The sequence below is a fragment of the Ictalurus furcatus genome, chromosome 19, assembly GCF_023375685.1.
Source record: "Ictalurus furcatus strain D&B chromosome 19, Billie_1.0, whole genome shotgun sequence".
In the NCBI taxonomy this organism is placed as follows: Eukaryota; Metazoa; Chordata; class Actinopteri; order Siluriformes; family Ictaluridae; genus Ictalurus; species Ictalurus furcatus.
The window spans coordinates 22,097,965-22,118,541 of NC_071273.1; the positions used below are offsets into that span (position 1 = coordinate 22,097,965).

Below are 20,577 nucleotides of genomic sequence, written 5' to 3' on the forward strand. Positions count from 1 at the left end.
ACACACACACACACACACACATCCTGATTTGAACTCAGAAAATGAGAGATGGAGTCAGGAAGTGGTCTCGTGTGCTGCCGCTGATCCCGATGCGGACACAGGCCGCAGGAATAGCATGAATAATAATAATAATAATAACAATGGGCTGCACGCAGAAGGAGAACAGATCTGGCAAGCGTAGCATCTGTACAATTCATTGCTTTTGCATGCATGTGTATATATATATATGTGTGTGTGTGTGTGTGTGTGTGTGTGTGTGTATTTGCATACAGACTTTAGAGACCGCCTATCCCTTTAGGATCAGACATATAGAAGAGACGGATAGAAGAGATGGATAGAGAGCACAGAAGTAAGCTGGGGACAGAAAGAGAAATGAGCAGTAGGTTTGGGGAGAAGGAGGGGGACGGTTGGGGGAGGGGGCCGTCCCCTCAAGTAGACTCAACCGTTCATCATCCTGTCCCGCTCTCTCACAAACGCACACACAGAGTACTGACAGTGTGTCCAGTCTGTCTGTTTTCATCACTCTGAAGAGGAGGCAAAGACAGAGTGTGCGTCATGTTGCTTCCTCACCGTCCTTTAAGAGGTCCGATCAGTGATTTTATTGGACGTCACAAGACGCCGTGCTTGTGCTGACTGGATGATATTGGGGGGGGGTCCACGTTATTCGCAGGATGCCACCGTGACCAGCCTGTGTGCTGCTGCCACATGATTGGATGATCGCACCAACGTGCGGGTGCACAGGTGTTCCTAATAAACTGGCTGACGAGTGTATAGAGCATACAGCACATTAAAAGCGACTTTTGTGGATATGGGACATCATATCTTAAGCCTAAATTTTTCAAATGAACTGAAAAATACGAGTAACAACACAACACTACGTTACAAGCAGCTGGGATTCAGAAAATCTTTGTTTTTTTAAAAAAAATAAAAACGCATTCGTTTGATGTCTGGAGCATGTAAATAAGCAGCAATCGCGATGAGGACTGTACTGAACACCATCACAGAGCAATTACTGCGCAAAGCATGTTATTGGGTGATGTATATGATGATCTGTGCTGATGTTTAATGGTGTCTACACCAACTAACAAAAAGTGGTCTGACAGGACGGGGGGTGTGGGGGGGGGGGGGGGGATGGGGGATAAATAATTAAATAAATAAATGAAATCCCTGAGTGCGCCTTTAATCCCAATCAGTTTCACTACATCTCAACACCCGTAACACGGTGAAGTGTTTACAGTCAACTTCGGCTCTCCCGGCTTATAAAAACCCGTCGGCTTTCCGCTGTTTGTCAGTCAATCATCGTCGTCTTCCACATGTCAATCACAGAAACAGCCTGTCAGACAAGATGAGCTACAAACAGACCGTCGGCGAACGTGCTCAAGAAGATTCACGTCGTGTTTGCTCGTACATCTGCGTGAGACGGTTAAATGTTTAAGCACTGTCCAGACTGACACACACGGGCAATTATTGTGATCTACGTGTGCGTGTGTGTGTGTGTGTGTGAGACAAAGTCTTACCTCACGGTCGGACAGGTCTCCCTGCAGCAGGTTGAATTTCTCCTTCAGCTCCTTAAGCTCTTTCTTGCAGGTATCCAGCTCTTCTCCCTTCTCCCTCTCATCTCGATCTCTCTGCTCCTTCAGACGCTCGATAATTCGCTCCTGCTCACACAACAAACACGGTAACGACCTCGCCGTTAACTCGGACACCGGAGAAAAATGTTCAGATGGGTTGTTTTTTTTTTTTTTTCTTGACATGAAAGTATCTTTAGGCAAGATGCTGTCTGTAAAGATTCTGATGAAATGCTTTTTCTTGTATCGGAATAAATAAATAAATGAACGATTTCGCGTGGACGTTTTTCTACGTGCGTCATTGTCTGAACAACTCGTAACCATGGACGCTACCTTACATCACTTTCAGGTTAAGTAAAGCACCAAAAAGACTCGCTATATCTCAAACGCTGTTACGTCAGTTCATACGGTTTCTGTATTAATGTGGGATCTTGTGCAGTGTTGGAAATAATACTGCAAAGGGCGGGGGGGGGGGTGTACAATTTATTTATTTTTTGGACGAAGCAGCCATGTTTTTAAAAAAAAAAAAAGGGGCGGAGCCACCACAAAATGGCTGACACACTGAGCAAGCATGCTTGCAAATAAGGAGCTAAAAGAAAGCTAGTAGCACATCTGAGACCTAGTACATGTTGTGTACATGCTTATTTCCCAGATAAATCCCCAAACCTGCCGAAAAAATGTAGACGCTCACTCATTCTTGCACTCTGCAGGAAGGGGCGGGGCCACCATAGCCACCGTGGTTTATTTATTTATTGGGGGGGGGAGCATGAAATATAGACCTGACGTTTCGGGTTTTAAAATTGTCGCCTGTTCCTGTGAAGACGTTCCCCGGTGTGAGATACAGTTTCACAGAGTGAGAGTTGTGCGCGTTCCTCTATGAGACACAGTGTCTTCGCATGTTAAGCATTCGGAGGTCAGTCGTACAGCAGTGAACCGTGCAGTGTAAGGAATAAAACCCACGCGGTCATGCTGTTAGAGGACAATAATCAACGGATATAGATGGGGCGGGTTTTTCCCCCCAGTAACGGCACGTCACTACGTGTCGTATATTATCTTACACCAACAAATCTTCATTAAAGAATGAAGCGTACTTTTTTTTTAATCAACGTATAGTTACATACAGTTACTCTCGTTTTTTTTCTTCTTGCTAGTAAGTAAGAGCTGCCGTAGTTATAGACTGAAGAACTGAACAGCATCGTGGTGTAATGGAGAAAAACTTATTACAAAAGTAATGCCTTTACTGGAACTTTAAACAATCTACTGATTCACAAAAGCAAGAATATGTTTGATGAGTCTCCTAGCACTCTCCTTTTGTGTGTGTGTGAGTGAGAGAGAGTGAGAGAGAGAGAGAGAGCCAGAGGGGAAAAAAAAAAAAGAAGTGCGAGTGAGAGAATAAGCACGATTCATTAACCTCACACTTGTGTCAACTTTGGCCAAGAACCGTACGCAAAGCCGCAACACAGTGTTTTCGGAAACTAGAGCGAACCGAGCGCAGGTGAAATGAGTCAGATCTGATTCTGTCCATTCCACCAGAGTCGCTCATGGTTGAAAAACTCCCCACCTCATACACAATAATAACACGGCACAGAAAGCACCTCTTTTATCAAGAGAGCGCATGTATGCGTGCGTGAGAATGAGGGAATGAAAGCGCGAGAAAGACGGAGCGGGAGACGGGGAAATGGGCGGTGAGAGTAATAATGCTGGAACAGTAAGAGGTTTGAAGTGGTGTTTTTCTGGCAGGGTGGGCGTTTGCCGTCGACGGCCTGCGAAAGCGTGCCGCTGGAACTGAAAGCAGAGAGCTTTCGGCCTCTGGATCTTTCACACCCGCGCCGGCCAAAACTCACACGCGGAGTGGCCGAAGTGGACGGGGTTTTTTTTCCACTTCCCAAAGCCGCCGCTCCTGGCTCAGCTGCATCGAGCTGCGACAGTCAGTACGTTTACACGGACAACAATAATCCGATATGAACCCGATTAAGACGATACTCTGATTAAGAAACTAGCATGTAAACAGAGATTACTGATGACCTTAATCCGATTAAAGTCACACTCGAAGTAAACACAAATGGAATTAAGACGTGTGGAGTATTCCTGTTTTAGTCGCATTACAGACATGTACACACCTTAATCACACTATTAACGTCGTGTGGGAGTTTTCACCGCATTGTGCGACAGGACACGTACACACACGGCAGCGCTCAACCGTTTGACGGCAAACGAGAGAGCACGGCTGCGTCCCAAACCGTGTACTTACCTGCTATATAGTAGGAGAAATACATGTATATCACTTCCTACTATATAGTAGGTAAGTACACGGTTTGGGACGCAGCCGTGCTCTCTCATTTGCCGTCAAACGGTTGAGCGCTGCCGTGTGTGTACGTGTCCGTGTGTGCTGCCGTGTGTGTTTAAAAAAAAACCTGAACAGATATCTGACGCAATCTAAACAACCCATTAATTAAAACATATTTTTAAATATATAGAGAGCACTCTTGGTCACATGATCGCATTCTTTCGTGGACAGCCTGCGCCATTACCCAGAATCACCTGCACTTATGAAGTAGGAATCCTGATCGCGTAGCCCAATGACTCCGGATCGCAATGAAACGACACACATCACAGGTTATATGGTTCAGCCGTCTGATTTCCGCTGTCCTGTGCCCTTTGTTATACATTGTTAGACATTTGGACATTAGAAAAATCAAATTTAATACATTTTTTTTTAAAAAGAAGCCCAGTGTCGTGAGCACATCCAGTGTAAATTAGAAACTCTGTAATAAATCGGCACATCCCTACGTTTAAGCGATGTTAAGATGGTAAAAATGACGACGTATGTCATCAGTGTAAGTGCATGTGTGTGACTTTAATAAGTATTAATGCGTCTGCCATCCATAAAGCGAACACAGAGGCTTGCTTGTGAGCCATGCCGCTGCACTGGAGCTGCTCCGAGTGGAAACGCCGTGCTCTCTCTCCAAACAGATGGCTGACAAATTCAATTTCCGGCCCCGAGTCGATGCAACGCTGTTCAGGGAGGTGAAGAAGAGGAGGGAAGAGAAAGAGGAGGCCTAAATCCTGGAGAGTAAGTGTGTGTGAGAGATGCAAGGCAGGAGGAAAGAGTCGGGCCGTGACGTTACGAGCCAGACCGCAGATACCTAAACCAACGTTAATAACCTCCGGAGTTCAAACTCATTCATATTCATCAGGCAGAGCTGGCCGGCGTCGGGACCGCTGTAGCTCTGCGCTGGGGTCAGCCTGCAGTGAACGGCCTTGTCTCTTCGTTTCAGGTGACGCCACAGACGTGCTTCCGCTACAGGAACCTTTCAGGAGAAACCAGGACCGATTTTAATTCCTGGGTCGTAGTTCCAGGAAAACTTTTAGTTCCTGCTCCTGCGAAACAACAGGAACTGCTCTGGATGAATTTGATATATTGATTCGCCAAACACTGCCCTCTTACCAGACATGCAGAAGTCCTGTTCATACACTCGTGTGTGTGTGTGTGTATATATATATATATATATATATATATATATATATATATATATATATATATATATAAATGCATAAAAGCTTTGACCTTTGTGTCATTTCCAATGTTACATGGTCTGGAAGAGCACGGTCATGGCTCCTCCAGAGGGGTGGGAATTCAAAACAGGAACTCGTCCTGTGTGGATCATGTTCAGAAGAGATCCACAGAGATTTTTTGATTCTGAAACTATGGTGTATGGCCTAAAACCATCTCAACACACAGAAGTACTGCTGGGGAAGTAACTTCTCTCCTGCGGGAGGAAGTTGGTTATTTTTTATTGAATCACAGCCACAGATCGGGCTGAAACCTGGTTAAAAGGAAGCAGGGATTCAAGGCTGGGGAATTCACCAGCATTTGGTAAATGACTCTGAAGTATATTCCTAGTGGGTTTTGACCAGAGATGTTAACAGGTCACTTTATGCAAGTCGCAAGCATTTAGTTAGAAAATATAACCGGTCAAATTCATAGTTGGTTGTAAGCGCAAAGCCTTGTTCTTGTTTATTCTCTTGTTGAATCTCTAACCTCAGTGGTGCAGTGGGTAGCTGCTGCACAGCTCTGAGATCCCTGGTTCGATTCAGAGCTTGGGATACTGTGTGTGGAGTTTCACATGTTCTTCCTGTGTCCATGTGGGGTTCCTCTGGGTACCTCCCAAAAACATGTTGAAAGATGGACTGGCATCTCTGAAATGCATGAATGTGTGTGTATGTGTGTGTGTGTCTGGGTGTATTCCTGCATCTCACCCAGTGCTCCCGGGATAGACTTCAGACCCTGGATGATCCTCAACAAGGATATTATTTTAATCATGTATCATAGCATCTTCACTGATATTTAGCCAGCTAGCTAACAGGACATGAGGAATAAACGGTGGAGGGACATTCCAAAAACATAACGGCTGCATCCGAAATCGCGTACTGTGGCAGTACCTACTGCGGCAGTACCTACTGCATCCGATTCGGTACCCCTACTGCATCCGATTCGGTACCCCTTATGCACTCGATTCGGTACCCCTACTGCATCCGAATCGGTACCCCTACTGCATCCGAATCGGTACCCCTACTGCATCCGAATCGGTACCCCTACTGCATCCGATTCAGTACCCCTACTGCATCCGAATCAGTACCCCTACTGCATCCGATTCAGTACCCCTACTGCATCCGATTCAGTACCCCTACTGCATCCGAATCAGTACCCCTACTGCATCCGATTCAGTACCCCTACTGCATCCGATTCAGTACCCCTACTGCATCCGATTCAGTACCCCTACTGCATCCGATTCAGCACCCCTACTGCATCCGATTCAGCACCCCTACTGCATCCGATTCAGCACCCCTACTGCATCCGATTCAGCACCCCTACTGCATCCGATTCAGCACCCCTACTGCATCCGATTCAGTACCCCTACTGCATCCGATTCAGTGTTTTATCAATACTGAGAATTCGGACATACACCTCCTACTGCATAGTAGGGCTGTAGTGGTAAGATTCAGACGCAGCCAAAACCTCCACCATCTAGTGGCGAAGACAAGAATTACGACAGATCTCCCGAGCAAAGGAAAGAAAGAAAGCGACAGACAGACTTCATATTTAGATCATGCCCACGTTAGGGTTTGGATCTGAATACACACGTGTATAGGTGGAGCAGTAGAGAAGTAAACAGATCCAGACAGGGTCAGGTTCAGACCTTGTAGTTATATTACATTATTACTGCAGGGTCAGTAAGGTTACAACTTTATGCTCAGATGCCACTGCAGCCAATCAGACTCGATTGTCACACAGTAAAACTTTCCAGTATTCAGTACCTGCGGAGCTCATAGCGTCTGGTGCTGAGATTATAAACGGACCGACTGCTGCAGCGATTTACTGACTCATGCAGCGCATGAACGCACGCGCACGCACACACACACACACAACTACAGAACCAGATGACGCTGAGGACTGCTGAAACATACTTGATGAGAAGTGACAGTTTATTTGACCTTTAGCTCTGCCACTGTGCAGGAAGCTGAGGCTGTGTGCGAAGCTGCCCGAGTCCTAACATGGGGACGTATTACAGAGCAATCTTTACTTTCATCTCACACACACACACTCACGTACAGTACATACAGCTGAGGCCATAAGTTTGCATACAGAATCTGCTAAATGTTAATAGTTTAACAAAAAAAAAAAAAAGGGCGATCATAAAAATTGCATTTTGTTTCATACTGTCCTGAACTAGCTGTAAATTGTTATTATTTTGTTTAAAAACATAGATTTTTTCATTTAGTACTGCCCGTCAGAAGCTACATAAGGCTCTTAACGTATCGTGTCGCCTTCTTGAGCATCAGTGAGCGTTTGCACCTTTTGTAATAGTCGTGTACGAGTCCCTCAGACGTCCGCAGTGTGAGAAGATGGATCTGAACATCATATAAACTCCGCTGGAAAGGGGTCAGGTATGCAGAAGATGCTGGAAAAGTAAAGAATGTGCAGGACCTGGAGGATTTTTCTGAAGAACAGTGAGCAGTTTAACTGCTCAGGACAAACAAGGGACTCGTGAAGAACTCTCACAGAACATAAACACATCACGTCGTGGATCGTCCAGGTAACGACACACGGGGTTAATAATCGAGGGTGTGTAAACTTTTGAACCGGTTCATTTGTGTAAATTCGGTTATTCTTGTGTCTCGTGGATTATATCTAAACATCTGTTATGTGAAGCAGCTTTTATTCAGGGCGGGACTAAATAAACAACTAAACGCAACTTTTATGATCCTTCTTTCATTTGTAACATTTCGAAGATTCTGCAAGGCGTACGTAAACTTATGACCTCGACCGTAAACGCTCAGCAGAGCTGTGATGCTCTTCTCGTCTTCGCTCACTGACTTAGATCAAAGAGACGATCCTGAACTTTTTCACGCCTTCAGTTTAAACAGAAACGCTCCCCCGAGCCTGATTTAACTGATTCACCTTGCTAACTAGCTCACGATACGTTATTACATTTTGTATTTCACAAAATCATCGCCCAAAAGTCTTTCTGCCCATCACTGAGAACCTCTTGATTATTATTCAGTCTTTCAGAAAACAATAAAACCTCTCACAGTGACGGTATTTATGGTGTTTATCGAGTCGCGTTGCTTGTGCGGTGAAACCGAGGTCACTGCAGCGTGATTCAGGGCGAATCCAGAGGGAGGGACGAACATTTTTGTGGCTTCGCAGTTGGACACAGAAGGGATGAGATCCACTGACGTAAGTAACTTGATCGGGTTAAAAGAGAGAGAGAGAGAGAGAGAGAGAGAGAGAACAGGGTGGACAGTAACAGATGAAAACTTATTTTAATCAGTATTTTGAAAACCTGACGGGTGAGGTAACGGTCTGATCATACACCGTGACTAACCGTGACGCCATGACATCGTAACCACCAATTAGGTCTCTAGGAAACCCAAACACGTGAGTGACCAGCACACTAGAGCGCTCGCTAATGGATTTAGGATTTGTCCACCGCTCATACACGCTGTTAATCTACTTTGTTTTCACGTAAAAGAGCTGCTTCATATGGACTGGTTTTGTTTTGTTTTTTTGGGAGAGGAACCTCTTACATACATCATTCCCAACACTGCCGGGACGGTATCACGCGATTTTACATCAGAGATCTAAGAAGACGCGACGTCGAAATGTCCAGCCGTGTATAATCCGGGAACAACAAAGCTTGGATCCTCCGTGAATATTCCCGGCTGTCCAAAGTTCATTTCAGGTCCGCTTATGAGTCACATGACTAAAACCCTTCAAAGTGAACATCAATCCTGCCTTCGTGTTGTGTGTGTGTGTGTGGGGTACTCACCTTCTCAGCCAGCGCCTCTTCGAGCGTAGTGAGAGCTGTATCCGTGTTGGAGGTGTCAGCCTGCAGGGATTTGACCCTCTCTTTCAGACTACTCAGCTGCTTCTCCTTATCCTTCAGCTGCTCCTGCAGGTTCTCGATCTGTCGGGAAAAAAAAATGACAACCCAGCAGTCTATGAACACAATATATAAAAACGACGCATAAACCACATACACACCAGTACGGTTTATACTACAAGAGGTCACGAACGCATTCAGAGCACAAAGAGTTGACTAAAACTTCTACACGGCAGCATTTAGACTCCGTTTTGTAAATATTTATGATGCACGTTTAGAAATGAATTGGCTTTATGTATATATAAATATATAAATACACAACAATTTTTTAAAAAGGGTTTTTCTGTACCGACTCTGAAAATAAATAACGACCTCATTAGAGCGATATTCCGAGCTAATTTTGCTCATAAAACTTCCCTTATCTGTCACGATGGCCGCTGTGAAGCCTGTGCGAGGCGAGCGCTGATAAATGACAGCAGAGATGGGCAATTCGCAAACTCAATCCATTCATCATGTCGTGACAGCTCAATGAAAAAGCTCAACGCGCCTATCCCCTCATTTCACATTCAATTAAACACTGACGGATTTGATAAATAGTCACCATTCATATTTTTCCCCCCAATCACTTCGGGAGGGGAAAAAAAAAACCAAAAAAACAAAACAAAAACAAACCATCATCAATATTCAGTAAACTGTGCAGGTTTTTTTTTTTTTTTTTTTTATAGAGGGGAGGGGGGTGCAAGGGGGAGGGGGAGTCGTGGTTCGAGGTGATAACGATCCAGAAAGGCAAAGAAACAATAAACGTGTTTATCTGCGAAGTGGAGAATCTTGGATTTTGGTCCCGCGGCGGACGGGAAATTCTTCAACTTCGCCGGTTGGCATGGCAACCAAGAACAGCAGAGGTTATAGTCGTTAAATTTGAATTAATTAATTAATAGCGATGAAGGAAAAAGGTAAAGGTAAAGGACGCGAGCGACTTCAGACTTGGTTATAAAATGCGAGTCGTGCCTTTTCTAAACGATGTGAACTCCCTGCAACGGGGCAAAAAATAACGTCTTCAGTGCTTTGACGTCCTTAACCCGATCTCCAACAGAGAGCAAATTGCGTCAACTCATGAATTTAATTAAAAAGAGAGATGTTTTGGCAAAAGGAGTTTAAAAGAAAAACAAACGACGGTAGTGGGAAAAGTGAGGAGAAACCCGATAATGAATTTGCCCTGGTTTAAACAACTGCACTTGTTTCTCGTGTAATAAAAGTACAGCGAGGTTTGTTGTTTTAAACCTTTTCAGACATGTTTGGACAGATGTCTGTGGGCCGAGTCGCTTTAATAGTCGAGGTGGTGTTTTGAGGTAGAAGACTGAAAAGGTGGCTGTAAGTAGGGCTGGTCAGAAATTTGTCAGGACACTCGAGACCTCGGAATACTTCACGCGGAGACGACGCTCGGCTGGCTTCCACCAACAATACGGCATAATTGCGGCGAGAACGGACTTTTTCGCGAAGGCCACGCTCGACGTCCATGTGCCAGCTGGGTGAACTCCCTGGCTACACGGCCAAGAACGTGATTGGTCCTTAAACAAAAAAAAAAGGCGTGTCCAAGTTGATTCGTTCCAAGATGGCTGACACTAAAGACCAGCTGTCTGAGCAGGTACGAAGAAATGAAGACTTTTATAACTTTGTCAAGGGATTGCACGGTCAAAGTATCACGTTTCATTCGCATGTTCGACTCAGACACCAACAGTGTGTACACACACACACACACACACACACACACACACACACATCACATATATATATATATATAATATCTGCTGCACTGAAGGTTCCCAACAGCACAGTGGCCTCCATAATTGTTCAAGGGAAGCAGTTTGGAACAACCAGGACATGGAGCTGAGCCCCTCTGAGACAAGGGCTTTGGTAAGAGAGGTGACCTTGTTGAAGGTGAACCATCACTGCAACACTCCACAGATCTGGGCTTTATGGCAGAGTGACCAGACAGAAGCCTCTCCTCAGTGCAAGACACACGAATATGAATATATATATATATATATATATATATATATATATATATATATATATATATATATATATATATATATCTCTTGTTACGCCACCGTGACGCAGCATGAGCAGCGGTTTGAAAAGAAGCATGTGCTAGTTTTCACTCTCCCTGCATAGCTGTTATAATGATAGGGCGGGTGAGACCTCGCTAAGACCAAATTAGCGAGAAGGAAAAAAAAAGAAAAAAAAAAAGAAAAGCTTTAAAGCCGGATTTCTCTTTCACTCTGCGTCTGAAGAGGCACAACGCCTCTGTGGGAATGTTACAGACAGCATTACTGAAGATTGTTGTTCTGTACAGTTTGGTGGAAAAGTGATTACAGCTAGGCTGCGTCCCAGACCACATACTACACTTACACACTTAGCATCAAACCGTGTAATAATTTGGGACGTAGTCCTTTCCTGTGAACCAAACCACACCCTGCTGCCTATTCCCTACAAAACGGCAATAAAACCATTTTTCAATTAATTAGCTTCACTCGTAGGGCACCGAGACGCCGCGGTGCATTGTGGGACTTCTTTAAAGCACTAGATATATTCCACTATACATTATTAATAACTTCCCTAATTAGTGCGCTACTGTATAGAGTAAACAGTGCCGGGGTGTTTTGCCTCAGTAAAATGCCATCGATTTCATTTGAGCAGTGAAACGTGTGCAATACTTCGAGCTCCACCCACACGTCCTTATCCACCGAGTGTGCGAGCGCGTGCACGTGTGTGCGTGTGTATGAGAGAGAGAGAGAGAACGAGATACAAGAGATATGCATGCAAAACCATTTCCAGATCCTCATTAATCAACTCTACAACTGACAGCCGAGCTGACAACCCCACGTGTTTGTCATACACACACAAAAAACACTCAGCTGACTGCCTCTATAAACACACACACACACACACACACACACACACACACACACACAGGAATCGGCTTGCGCACTTGACATTCTAGGAAAGTATTTCTCTTTGATGGTGCCTGTGGTTGCTCTGAAGGCCTAATGAAGTCCAGGTCCTCTTCTCTCCACTAACCTCACTCACTTCAGCGTCTCTCCGCTTCCTCTGTACAGCTGGCCACCAAACACAACGCTCTCATGAATATTTCATTCAGCCCTTATTATGCGTGCGCGCGTGCGTGTGTGTGTGTGTACCGAGTCACATGATAACTACAATTATATTTCAGGTCAGCGATTCGAGAAACAGAACTGAGGACCAGGCGCTCTCCCAAAACTGAGCTAATAGTGTAAAGAGAGAGGGGGTGTATTATAGAAAAGAGTGATTACAATCAAATAAAGCTGAGGGATAGACAGGGAACAAACGAAGCCCAACACACACACACACACACACAAACACACACACAGCAAATCCTAGTGTTTTGGCTTCATCCAGTGATCAGTGTGTGGATAAAAGACTTGGAATCAGAAAAAGAGCCAGTTTCTGTCTCAAACACAGAGGATTTGAAGGGATTTGTGTGTGTTTGTGCATGTGTGTGTGTGCGCAGGTGTGTCAGAAAGAAAAGGGTGAGAGTGAGCGAGAGAGAGCGAGAAAGAGAGAGAGAGAAAGGAGGGGCTCCTGAATTATTAAAGAGTGTTTTGTTTCACTTAGTGATCTGCAGCTTGTCAGCATGGCATGTGCTCTGGCAAGACACAACAAGATACACACACACACACACACACACACACACATATAGGAGAAGCTGTGTATTTACACAGGGTTGCATCAGAATTGTATTCGGTGTGGAAAGCAAACAACACCTCCGACGACTGGAGCAGAGGGAAGATATTTTTAAACGTTTCCCTTAAAGTTCTTCTTATTTGTGTAATGAAGCTCAAATCCGACATCGGCAAAAAAGTTTCGTCCGCTATAACATTTTTCACTCCGGTCTTTACTCGTAAACACCTGCATCACCACGCAACCAGAGATCCGTTACGTTTACGCGACTAATAACCGCATCACTCCTCGTGATAACAGGCCATTTTACTTTACTGTTTAACCGCGCGATACAAACGCTTGAGTGTGTAACATTAATAAGCTGATTTGGCTTCATTTATTACATGATGTCATTGCTTTAGGATCTAAGCAGCATCGAGCGACTTTAACCGAGTTTAATAGCTAATAAAACGCTTTTACTAATACTTCAGTGGATTTAAAAAAATAAATACATTTTTTTTTTTTTTTTTTAAAGGAGCTTTACAACACGTTGTATAATTCGCTTTGTGGCGTATATTCGTATAAAACAAGGAGCGACGCCTGTGTGTTAGAAATATCTATTCTAAACGCGTCTCGATTTGTTTACACCGCCACAGGGAATGAATCTACGAATCTGATCTGAATCAAATGGACGAGAAGGTGGGTATTATTTTTGTATCACGTGAACGCCAGGTTTCGATAATCACTCAGGATTTATAGATGGACTCTTGAGGGGGGGAAATGGCAGACAATAGTACTTATTTACGCTTATTGCTTACGTTAATATCGATTTAGCTGATGTATAGGCTTGTTTGTTTATTTATTTATTTATTTATTTAATGCGTCGGCTGACAAACGCCGAGACGAACAGGGAGAACTCTCAAAGCCGCGAGCTGCAGAACGGTTCCTTAGGCCAACCTACAGCAGGATCCGAACGTAATAACACGGACATGACGACAATTAATACTGATAAAGATCCGGACGTACTGGAGTGTTTACTGCACATCACAACATATAATGCACTTACTAGTCCTTTTCAGCTTTCTCGACGAACAAAACCGATGACGATGGCATGGGTGATGAACCTTCACGGTCTAATTTTAGCTTTATTCAACAAAATAAGCCCTGGAGATATATATATATATATATATATATATATATATATATATACACGCACACGGTTATAGGACCTAGGAAGAAGACGAGAACGTAACTGAGACCTCACACACAACTCAGCAATGCAAATGAGCGTGAAGCGGCTGGCACTCGAGTGGGTGAGAGGAATCTGTGATAAGTAAATGTCATCCTGCGAGCGTTTCTGCCTTTTAATTAGAAATTAGAATAATCAGAAACGTCAGTAAACTTTTGCCACGGGCAGGGGGAAAAAAGAAAAAAAAAGTCCCTCCTTCTTCTCTCTCTCTCTCTCTCTCTCTCTCTCTCTCTCTGAGACAGTCGAGATTTATTGTAGGAGTTATCATTAATTTAACAAGGTCCTTATTAACATTCATGCTCCGTGCAGAAATTTGTGCACTTTCTTCCTCCCTCTCTCTCTCTCTCTCCATCTCAATTTTTTTTTTTCCCCTAAATAAATAAACACCAGTCCACATCATGTTAACTCTAAGAAGAAAAAGAAGAAAATAGGGTCCTCAGAATCAGCACATAGCCCAAACCACAACCTCTAGCGCTGATGCCGAAGAGAGCCTGCTCTACGTCAGTTTACACGCTCGAGTCAGGTCTTCCATCACTTCACAAACGCGTGTCCTGCTATGAACTTAAAAGAAGAACGTCCATCCAAAACCGCTGAGCTTTAACTCCGCCTTATCACGCTTTGATTTTTTTAAATTATTGAATTTTTTTTTTTAAAAGGTAGGTTTTGTGTTCAATAATAAACGCTGAACGGGTCTCGAGTCAGAGCGAGGGGGTTTGGAGACCGTACAGAATGAACTCGCTCACATTCGGGGTGGCAAACGCCGCCCCGGCGACCGAAGCCAAAACCAGCTCTCGCGTGAAGAAGAAGGTCACAGATGAACACAGGATAAACATTAAAAAAAAAAAAAAACATCCTGTATTGTGCACAGATTTTTACACTTTTTTTTTTATGTGAAATGAGAACATGTAATCTGGTCCCTGCGCAGTAGTATAACGCTCCGTCTGAGCGGTGCAATGCGACGTATTCAGCACAACGTCTCGCCGCAGGGATCCGTGCATACCTCCGCTGCACTGTCTCAATGTGTTATGGCCATTAGGATTGGCTCTGGGGCGATGCACGGCGGCTGTGGAGCTATAATGGAAACAAAATGTTTCTCTTTCTGCGGCTGGGGAGCCGGGGCTCCGTTTCAAAAGAAACCGTATTCGCCATGCCCCTGGTGACTCCGAGATGCTTTTAGACTCTGACTGTGAAAAAAAGGGAAAGACAGGGAGAGGCTGTGAGAGGGAAAGAACAATATTAAATGAAAGTGAGAGAAAGATTATGGGAAAGAGAGAAAGAGATTTACAGTGACAGAGCGAAAAGGGGCAAAAAGCAACGCACGGTGTCTGGAATGTGCATTAGACGAGGCAGGAGAGGTTCTGGGTTTCCTTATGATGCTGATCCCGGAGCGACGTTGGTCCGGTTAGATCGGTCCCTGCTGGAGGGAGAACTGACGACCCGGATCGGACTGGAAGGAAGTTTTAAGCAGGGATGTAAGTGAAGACCGATACGCGTTCTTCAGAATATACAACGAACGTGTTCTAAAGAAACACAGATCTGAACAGGAGGAGCGCTGTTCGGGGGATTAGGACCATCAGAACTGAGGTCTCTCTGAGGACACAAGGGAAGAGAAGGGTAAAGAGAGGAAAGGAGGGAAGGGAAGAAGAGAAGGAGGAAAGGAGGGAAGTAGAGAAGGGAAGGAAAGGAGGGAAGGGAAGGAAAGGAGGGGAGGAAATGGAAGCACAGAAGGAGGAAAGGAAAGGAGAGAAGGAGGGGAGGAAGGAAAGGGAAGGAGAGAAGGACTGAAGGAACGGAGGGAAGGAAGGAAAGAAAAGGAAAGACGGGAAGGAAAGGAACTGAGGGTAGGAAAGGAGGGAAGGAGGGATGGAAGGAAAGAAAAGGAAAGAAGGGAAGGAAAGGAACTGAGGGTAGGAAAGGAGGGAAGGAAGGAAAGAAAAGGAAAGAAGGGAAGGAAAGGAACTGAGGGTAGGAAAGGAGGGAAGGAAGGAAAGAAAAGGAAAGAAGGGAAGGAAAGGAACTGAGGGTAGGAAAGGAGGGAAGGAAGGAAAGAAAAGGAAAGAAGGGAAGGAAAGGAACTGAGGGTAGGAAAGGAGGGAAGGAAGGAAAGAAAAGGAAAGAAGGGAAGGAAAGGAACTGAGGGTAGGAAAGGAGAAGAGGAAAGGAGAGGATGGAAGTAAGAAAGAAAGGGAAGAGAAAGGAAAGAAACTGAGGGAAGGAAAGGGGGAAGGAGGAAAATAAAGGAACAGAGGGAAGGAGGGGAGGAAGGAAAGGAAAGAGAAAGGAAAGGGGAGGGATGGAAGGAAGAAAGGGAAAAACACAAAGCAAAGGAGAGAAAGAAAGCGACAGACAGACTTCATATTTAGATCATGCCCACGTTAGGGTTTGGATCTGAATACACACGTGTATAGGTGGAGCAGTAAAGTAAACAGATCCAGACAGGGTCAGTGTGGTGAAACCCTACAGAACAACCACCACAGGCACATTTCAGAAACACTACACTGAATAAACACAAGCTGATACTACTGCACCTCACACACACACGGAGACCCGAGCTGTCCCCTCAAACCTACATCTACCTAGCAATCACTCACCTCACACACACACCACATTACAACTCGTATCTGGTTTTGCTACACGTTTTACACAGCAGCTTACACTGTCGTGCTGGCCCGTGTACTAAAGTTAGCAGTGTGGTGAAACACTGAGTGTTAGGATTAAATCATAAACCAGGAGCACAGAGCTGGACTATGGCTCACTGTGTCATTTCTCAGAAGAGGAGAAGCCTTCGCCATCAAAAACACAACTGGTCCCCTACTTTTAGACATCATAAATTTAAATACATGCCTATTTTGTGTGTGTGTGTGGATTTGAACCAAGTCGCAAAAACACACAGACCGCGGTCCTACAATGCCATCTATAGGCGGGATGAGAAAAAGAACGGCGTGCATATACAGTAGTGTGTGTGTGCATGCGTGCACGCACACACCCTACCTTTTTCTGGAGCACGGTGACCTTGCGCTCTTTAACGTCCAGCATGTCTTTAAGGTCGTGTATTTCTCCGTTGAGTGTGCCTTTCTCCTCCGACATCTCCTGGATCTGCTTCGACTTCTTATTCAGCATGGCTTCCTTTTCCTCCAGGCGCAGGCGTAGGGCATCCACCTGACACACACACGCAAAAAAAAAAAAAAAAAAAAAAGACATATTCACGGCGGTACTGGTCACACTAAAGCGAACCTAGGCTCCATTTCACACCACAGCCTCGTCTCTGCCATGGCGATCTGCTTAATTCTGCTTTAATGGATACAAAACACTCTGATTTATTTACGCTCAAACTGGCAAGAAAAATAAACAGCAATAATAATAATAATAATAACAACAACAGCGGCGCTAATGTTATCATTACCGCACCATTGAGTTAAACTCATCTACATATAGATAGCATCATCCAGATCGGCGTATTCGTTATTCTGAGAAATATCCACTGTCACTGGGAATAAATCTCGAATGACACTGGCTGGCGTTATAAATGACTGATATTAGAGCGAGTCTGACAGAAAAAAAAAAACAAACAAAAAAAACAAACCATTCACTCCAAATGAACCTTAATGTATTTATTGCTTGTCAAACAAGTGAAGTGTTATTATTCAAAATGTCCAAGTGGCACTTTGACTTCTTGCTTGATGCAACACTGCCCCCTAGTGGTACCTGCTCCAACTCCCAACACAATTTCAGATTATGCTCGTGAATAAAAGTCTCCACGAACCCTGCGAACCAAGGATCGCAAACCATTCTCATGAACAAACATGACGACAAATCTTCTGTGGAAACAAATTAATAATAATAATAATAATAATAATAATAATGATGAAAAGTAGAGTTACTGCTAGCACTGCAATGAAAGCATGATGTACTATTTATCCATTTATAGTTGCATTTAATCTTGTCGAACATCCATGAAACAGGTTAGTTCCTGTTCTCGCTTACGTTACGGCAGCTGTTCCCTCAGCGACCTCGTTTTTTCCCCCTCTCTTGAGGTTAATAAGGAATCTTAAAACGTTTGCTGTTACAAAGCGCAGAAACTGGAGACTCCTTCCATGAATGTTAAATAAAAGGTTTATGTTGTTTATGTTGCACGGCGTCGCCATACAGTACAAGTCCGTGTGTAAGTGTTACTATAGAAAAGATAACGTATTAGAGGGTGCGCATTCATTTAAACAGAACTACATTAATGGGTTTTTGGCAGACGGCCTTGTTCAGACCGACTTAGAGAAGTCTCGATCAATAAATACATCCTGTGTGTGTGTGCGCGTGTGTGTGTGTTACCTCCGTCTGCAGAATGGCAGCTCGCTGTTCTTTGGCGGTTAGAGACTCTTTAAGGACGTCGATGTGCTGCTTGCTGTCTGAGAACTGATTGTTGAGCGTCTCGAGTTTGGTCTGGAGGCCCAGCAGCTCCGTGTCCTTCCGGGAGAGGTCCTGCTTCACCTGGTCAATCTGCACAACACAGACAGCTAGTGAGCTCAAGTTACAGCTATACATGCACAACGTTCATTACCTCAGTTTTTCCTTCTCTCTCCCTCTCTCTCTCTCTCATACACTACCCGTCAAAAGTTTGTGGACACGTGACAGACGTCGCTCATGATCTTAAAAATCTTTCTGGGTGTCTAAACTTTGATGAACAGCAGCGCAGTTTCTTGTATTTTGGCTTTAGGGGGATTTGAAATGACACACCAAAAAAGGTTACGGTGCGGGAACCGTTCTCTATTAAAGAAATCCCAGTAGCACTATATTTGGATTAAGACACAGTATGAACCATCAATGAACCGGTCTATCAAGAGTTCAAGAGAGCAAAACTGTGGCCACTTTTTACACACTTGTTCTCCGTCCTTTTATTGATAAGACAACATGCATAATGTATAATAATCGTTCATAACCTATTTAAGACTGTTGCAATCGCTGCCTTTTAAATCGATGCACCAGACTATCCAAATAAAGTTAAAATAATCAGATGTACAAATTTAAATGAGCAGTTCGGGAGCACAATGCATTTGAAATTCAGATATCAGAGAAGTTATTTAGATTAGCTCTGTACATTTACCCCCAACTAATCTGTTTAAAATGCCAATCTGATATCAAATACCAATAAGGTCCGTATGTGACACCAGAGCCATATCTCCGATTGCCTGGTTTCCCACTGAAGCTAAGCAGGGTTGAGTCTGGTCAGTACTTGGATGGGAGACCTCCTGGGGAAAACTAAGGTTGCTGCTGGAAGTGGTATTAGTAAGGCCAGCAGGGGGCGCTCACCCTGTGGTCCGTGTGGTCTAACGCCTCAGTATGGTGGACTCACTGTGGTCAAATCCCAGGACACTTATGGTAAAAGAGTCGGGGTATAACCCTGGAGTCCTGACGAAATCCCCCCCGTTGTCATTCCCATTCTCTACCACGGCCCCCTAATAATCCCCATCTCTGAATTAGCTACCCCCCGCCCAATATAAAGTGCTTTGAGGGTCTAGAAAAACGTTATATACATGTAACTGTGGGCAAAAACACATCAGATACATACGTACTATGTAAGTAAGTGTTTAATACGTGTACACACACACACAGTCTCAGTAATATTCCAACATGCATGGTAGGGAGCAGCAGGTTAGCAGAGGCACTAGCTGCAGTCACCCTGGGGAGGAAAAGTGGACACGTTACAGCAGCACACGAGAAGAAGAACAGCAGAAAGAAGAAGAGAAAAAGACTGACAGATAAACAGGGAGAAGGGAAGCAAAGGGGAACTAGAGTCGATCTGGTGGGATATTAATGTTCTGAGTGTTCTACTCCAACCAGAACTACGGGGAGCAGAGAGGAAAACAGGACAGAAAGGAAGATAAAAAGCCAGGGAGTCTAGCGTGGCGTCCGACCTTTCAGCACAGCAGCGGGCGAAACCCTGCTTTCCTGATCACAGGGAGAACGAGAGAAACCTGATGACTCACTCGTTTAGCCCGAGTCACTGCCTCCTCGGCCCAGATCCGGCTATTGTGCCCGGAGATAACCGCTGATAAGACGCGGGGAACTTTTAATCCACCTCCAACCTGTTTCCGTCCACCACACCTTACCTACGCCCACTGATCCCGCTGCTCGCGCCGTGTCTATCCGCTTTCGTTTCATTTCCCCTCGACTTCGCCGTGACTTCGTTTACAGAGGCAGCGACTGACTGGGTTTACGGAAACAAACTCTCTGGTGAATCGTCTTGCTTTAAGTACTAAGATTTTAACCCACCCGAATATGATCCTTGGGTTTAAACCAGTTTAACAAGCCAAAATTGTGCATCTTAAACTTAGGATGTTTTTCCACTGCACGCTCTAAAACAGGAACCAGGAACCAACAGAACTCGGGATCTTCGGTTTCACGAGTGGAACGGTCACGGTGGCGACAGGAATTTACCACAAAAAAAAAAACGACAGGGAATACTGATCTCCTGTAACAAAATCCCACACAAAAAAAAGTTTTATTAATTCGCCCATGATTCCATTTTTTATTTAGTTTAAAAAAAAATTCATACTTTTTATTTGTTTATTGTTACATTTCATGCCGTGGAGGTTAGTTCCTGTTATCACTATCAATACCGCCACGTATTTTGGGATATCGCGTTAAAAAAAATTTAAACCGTTGGATGGAAACACCAGAT

The 20,577-nt window shown here is 44.4% G+C and overlaps 1 protein-coding gene across 4 annotated transcripts in view; it reads right to left on the reverse strand.

Moving 5' to 3' along the window:
- Positions 1–20,577, reverse strand: part of erc1b (ELKS/RAB6-interacting/CAST family member 1b) — a 223,155-nt gene that overhangs the window by 156,363 nt on the left and 46,215 nt on the right. For all 4 annotated transcript variants that reach the window (XM_053650163.1, XM_053650168.1, XM_053650165.1 and 1 more), the window contains 4 exons: positions 18,228–18,395; positions 16,896–17,063; positions 8,903–9,040; positions 1,518–1,658 (listed from right to left, as the gene is read on the reverse strand). In XM_053650163.1, coding sequence (XP_053506138.1) covers positions 1,518–1,658; positions 8,903–9,040; positions 16,896–17,063; positions 18,228–18,395 — 615 coding nt within the window. The remainder of the gene's footprint in view (positions 1–1,517; positions 1,659–8,902; positions 9,041–16,895; positions 17,064–18,227; positions 18,396–20,577) is intronic.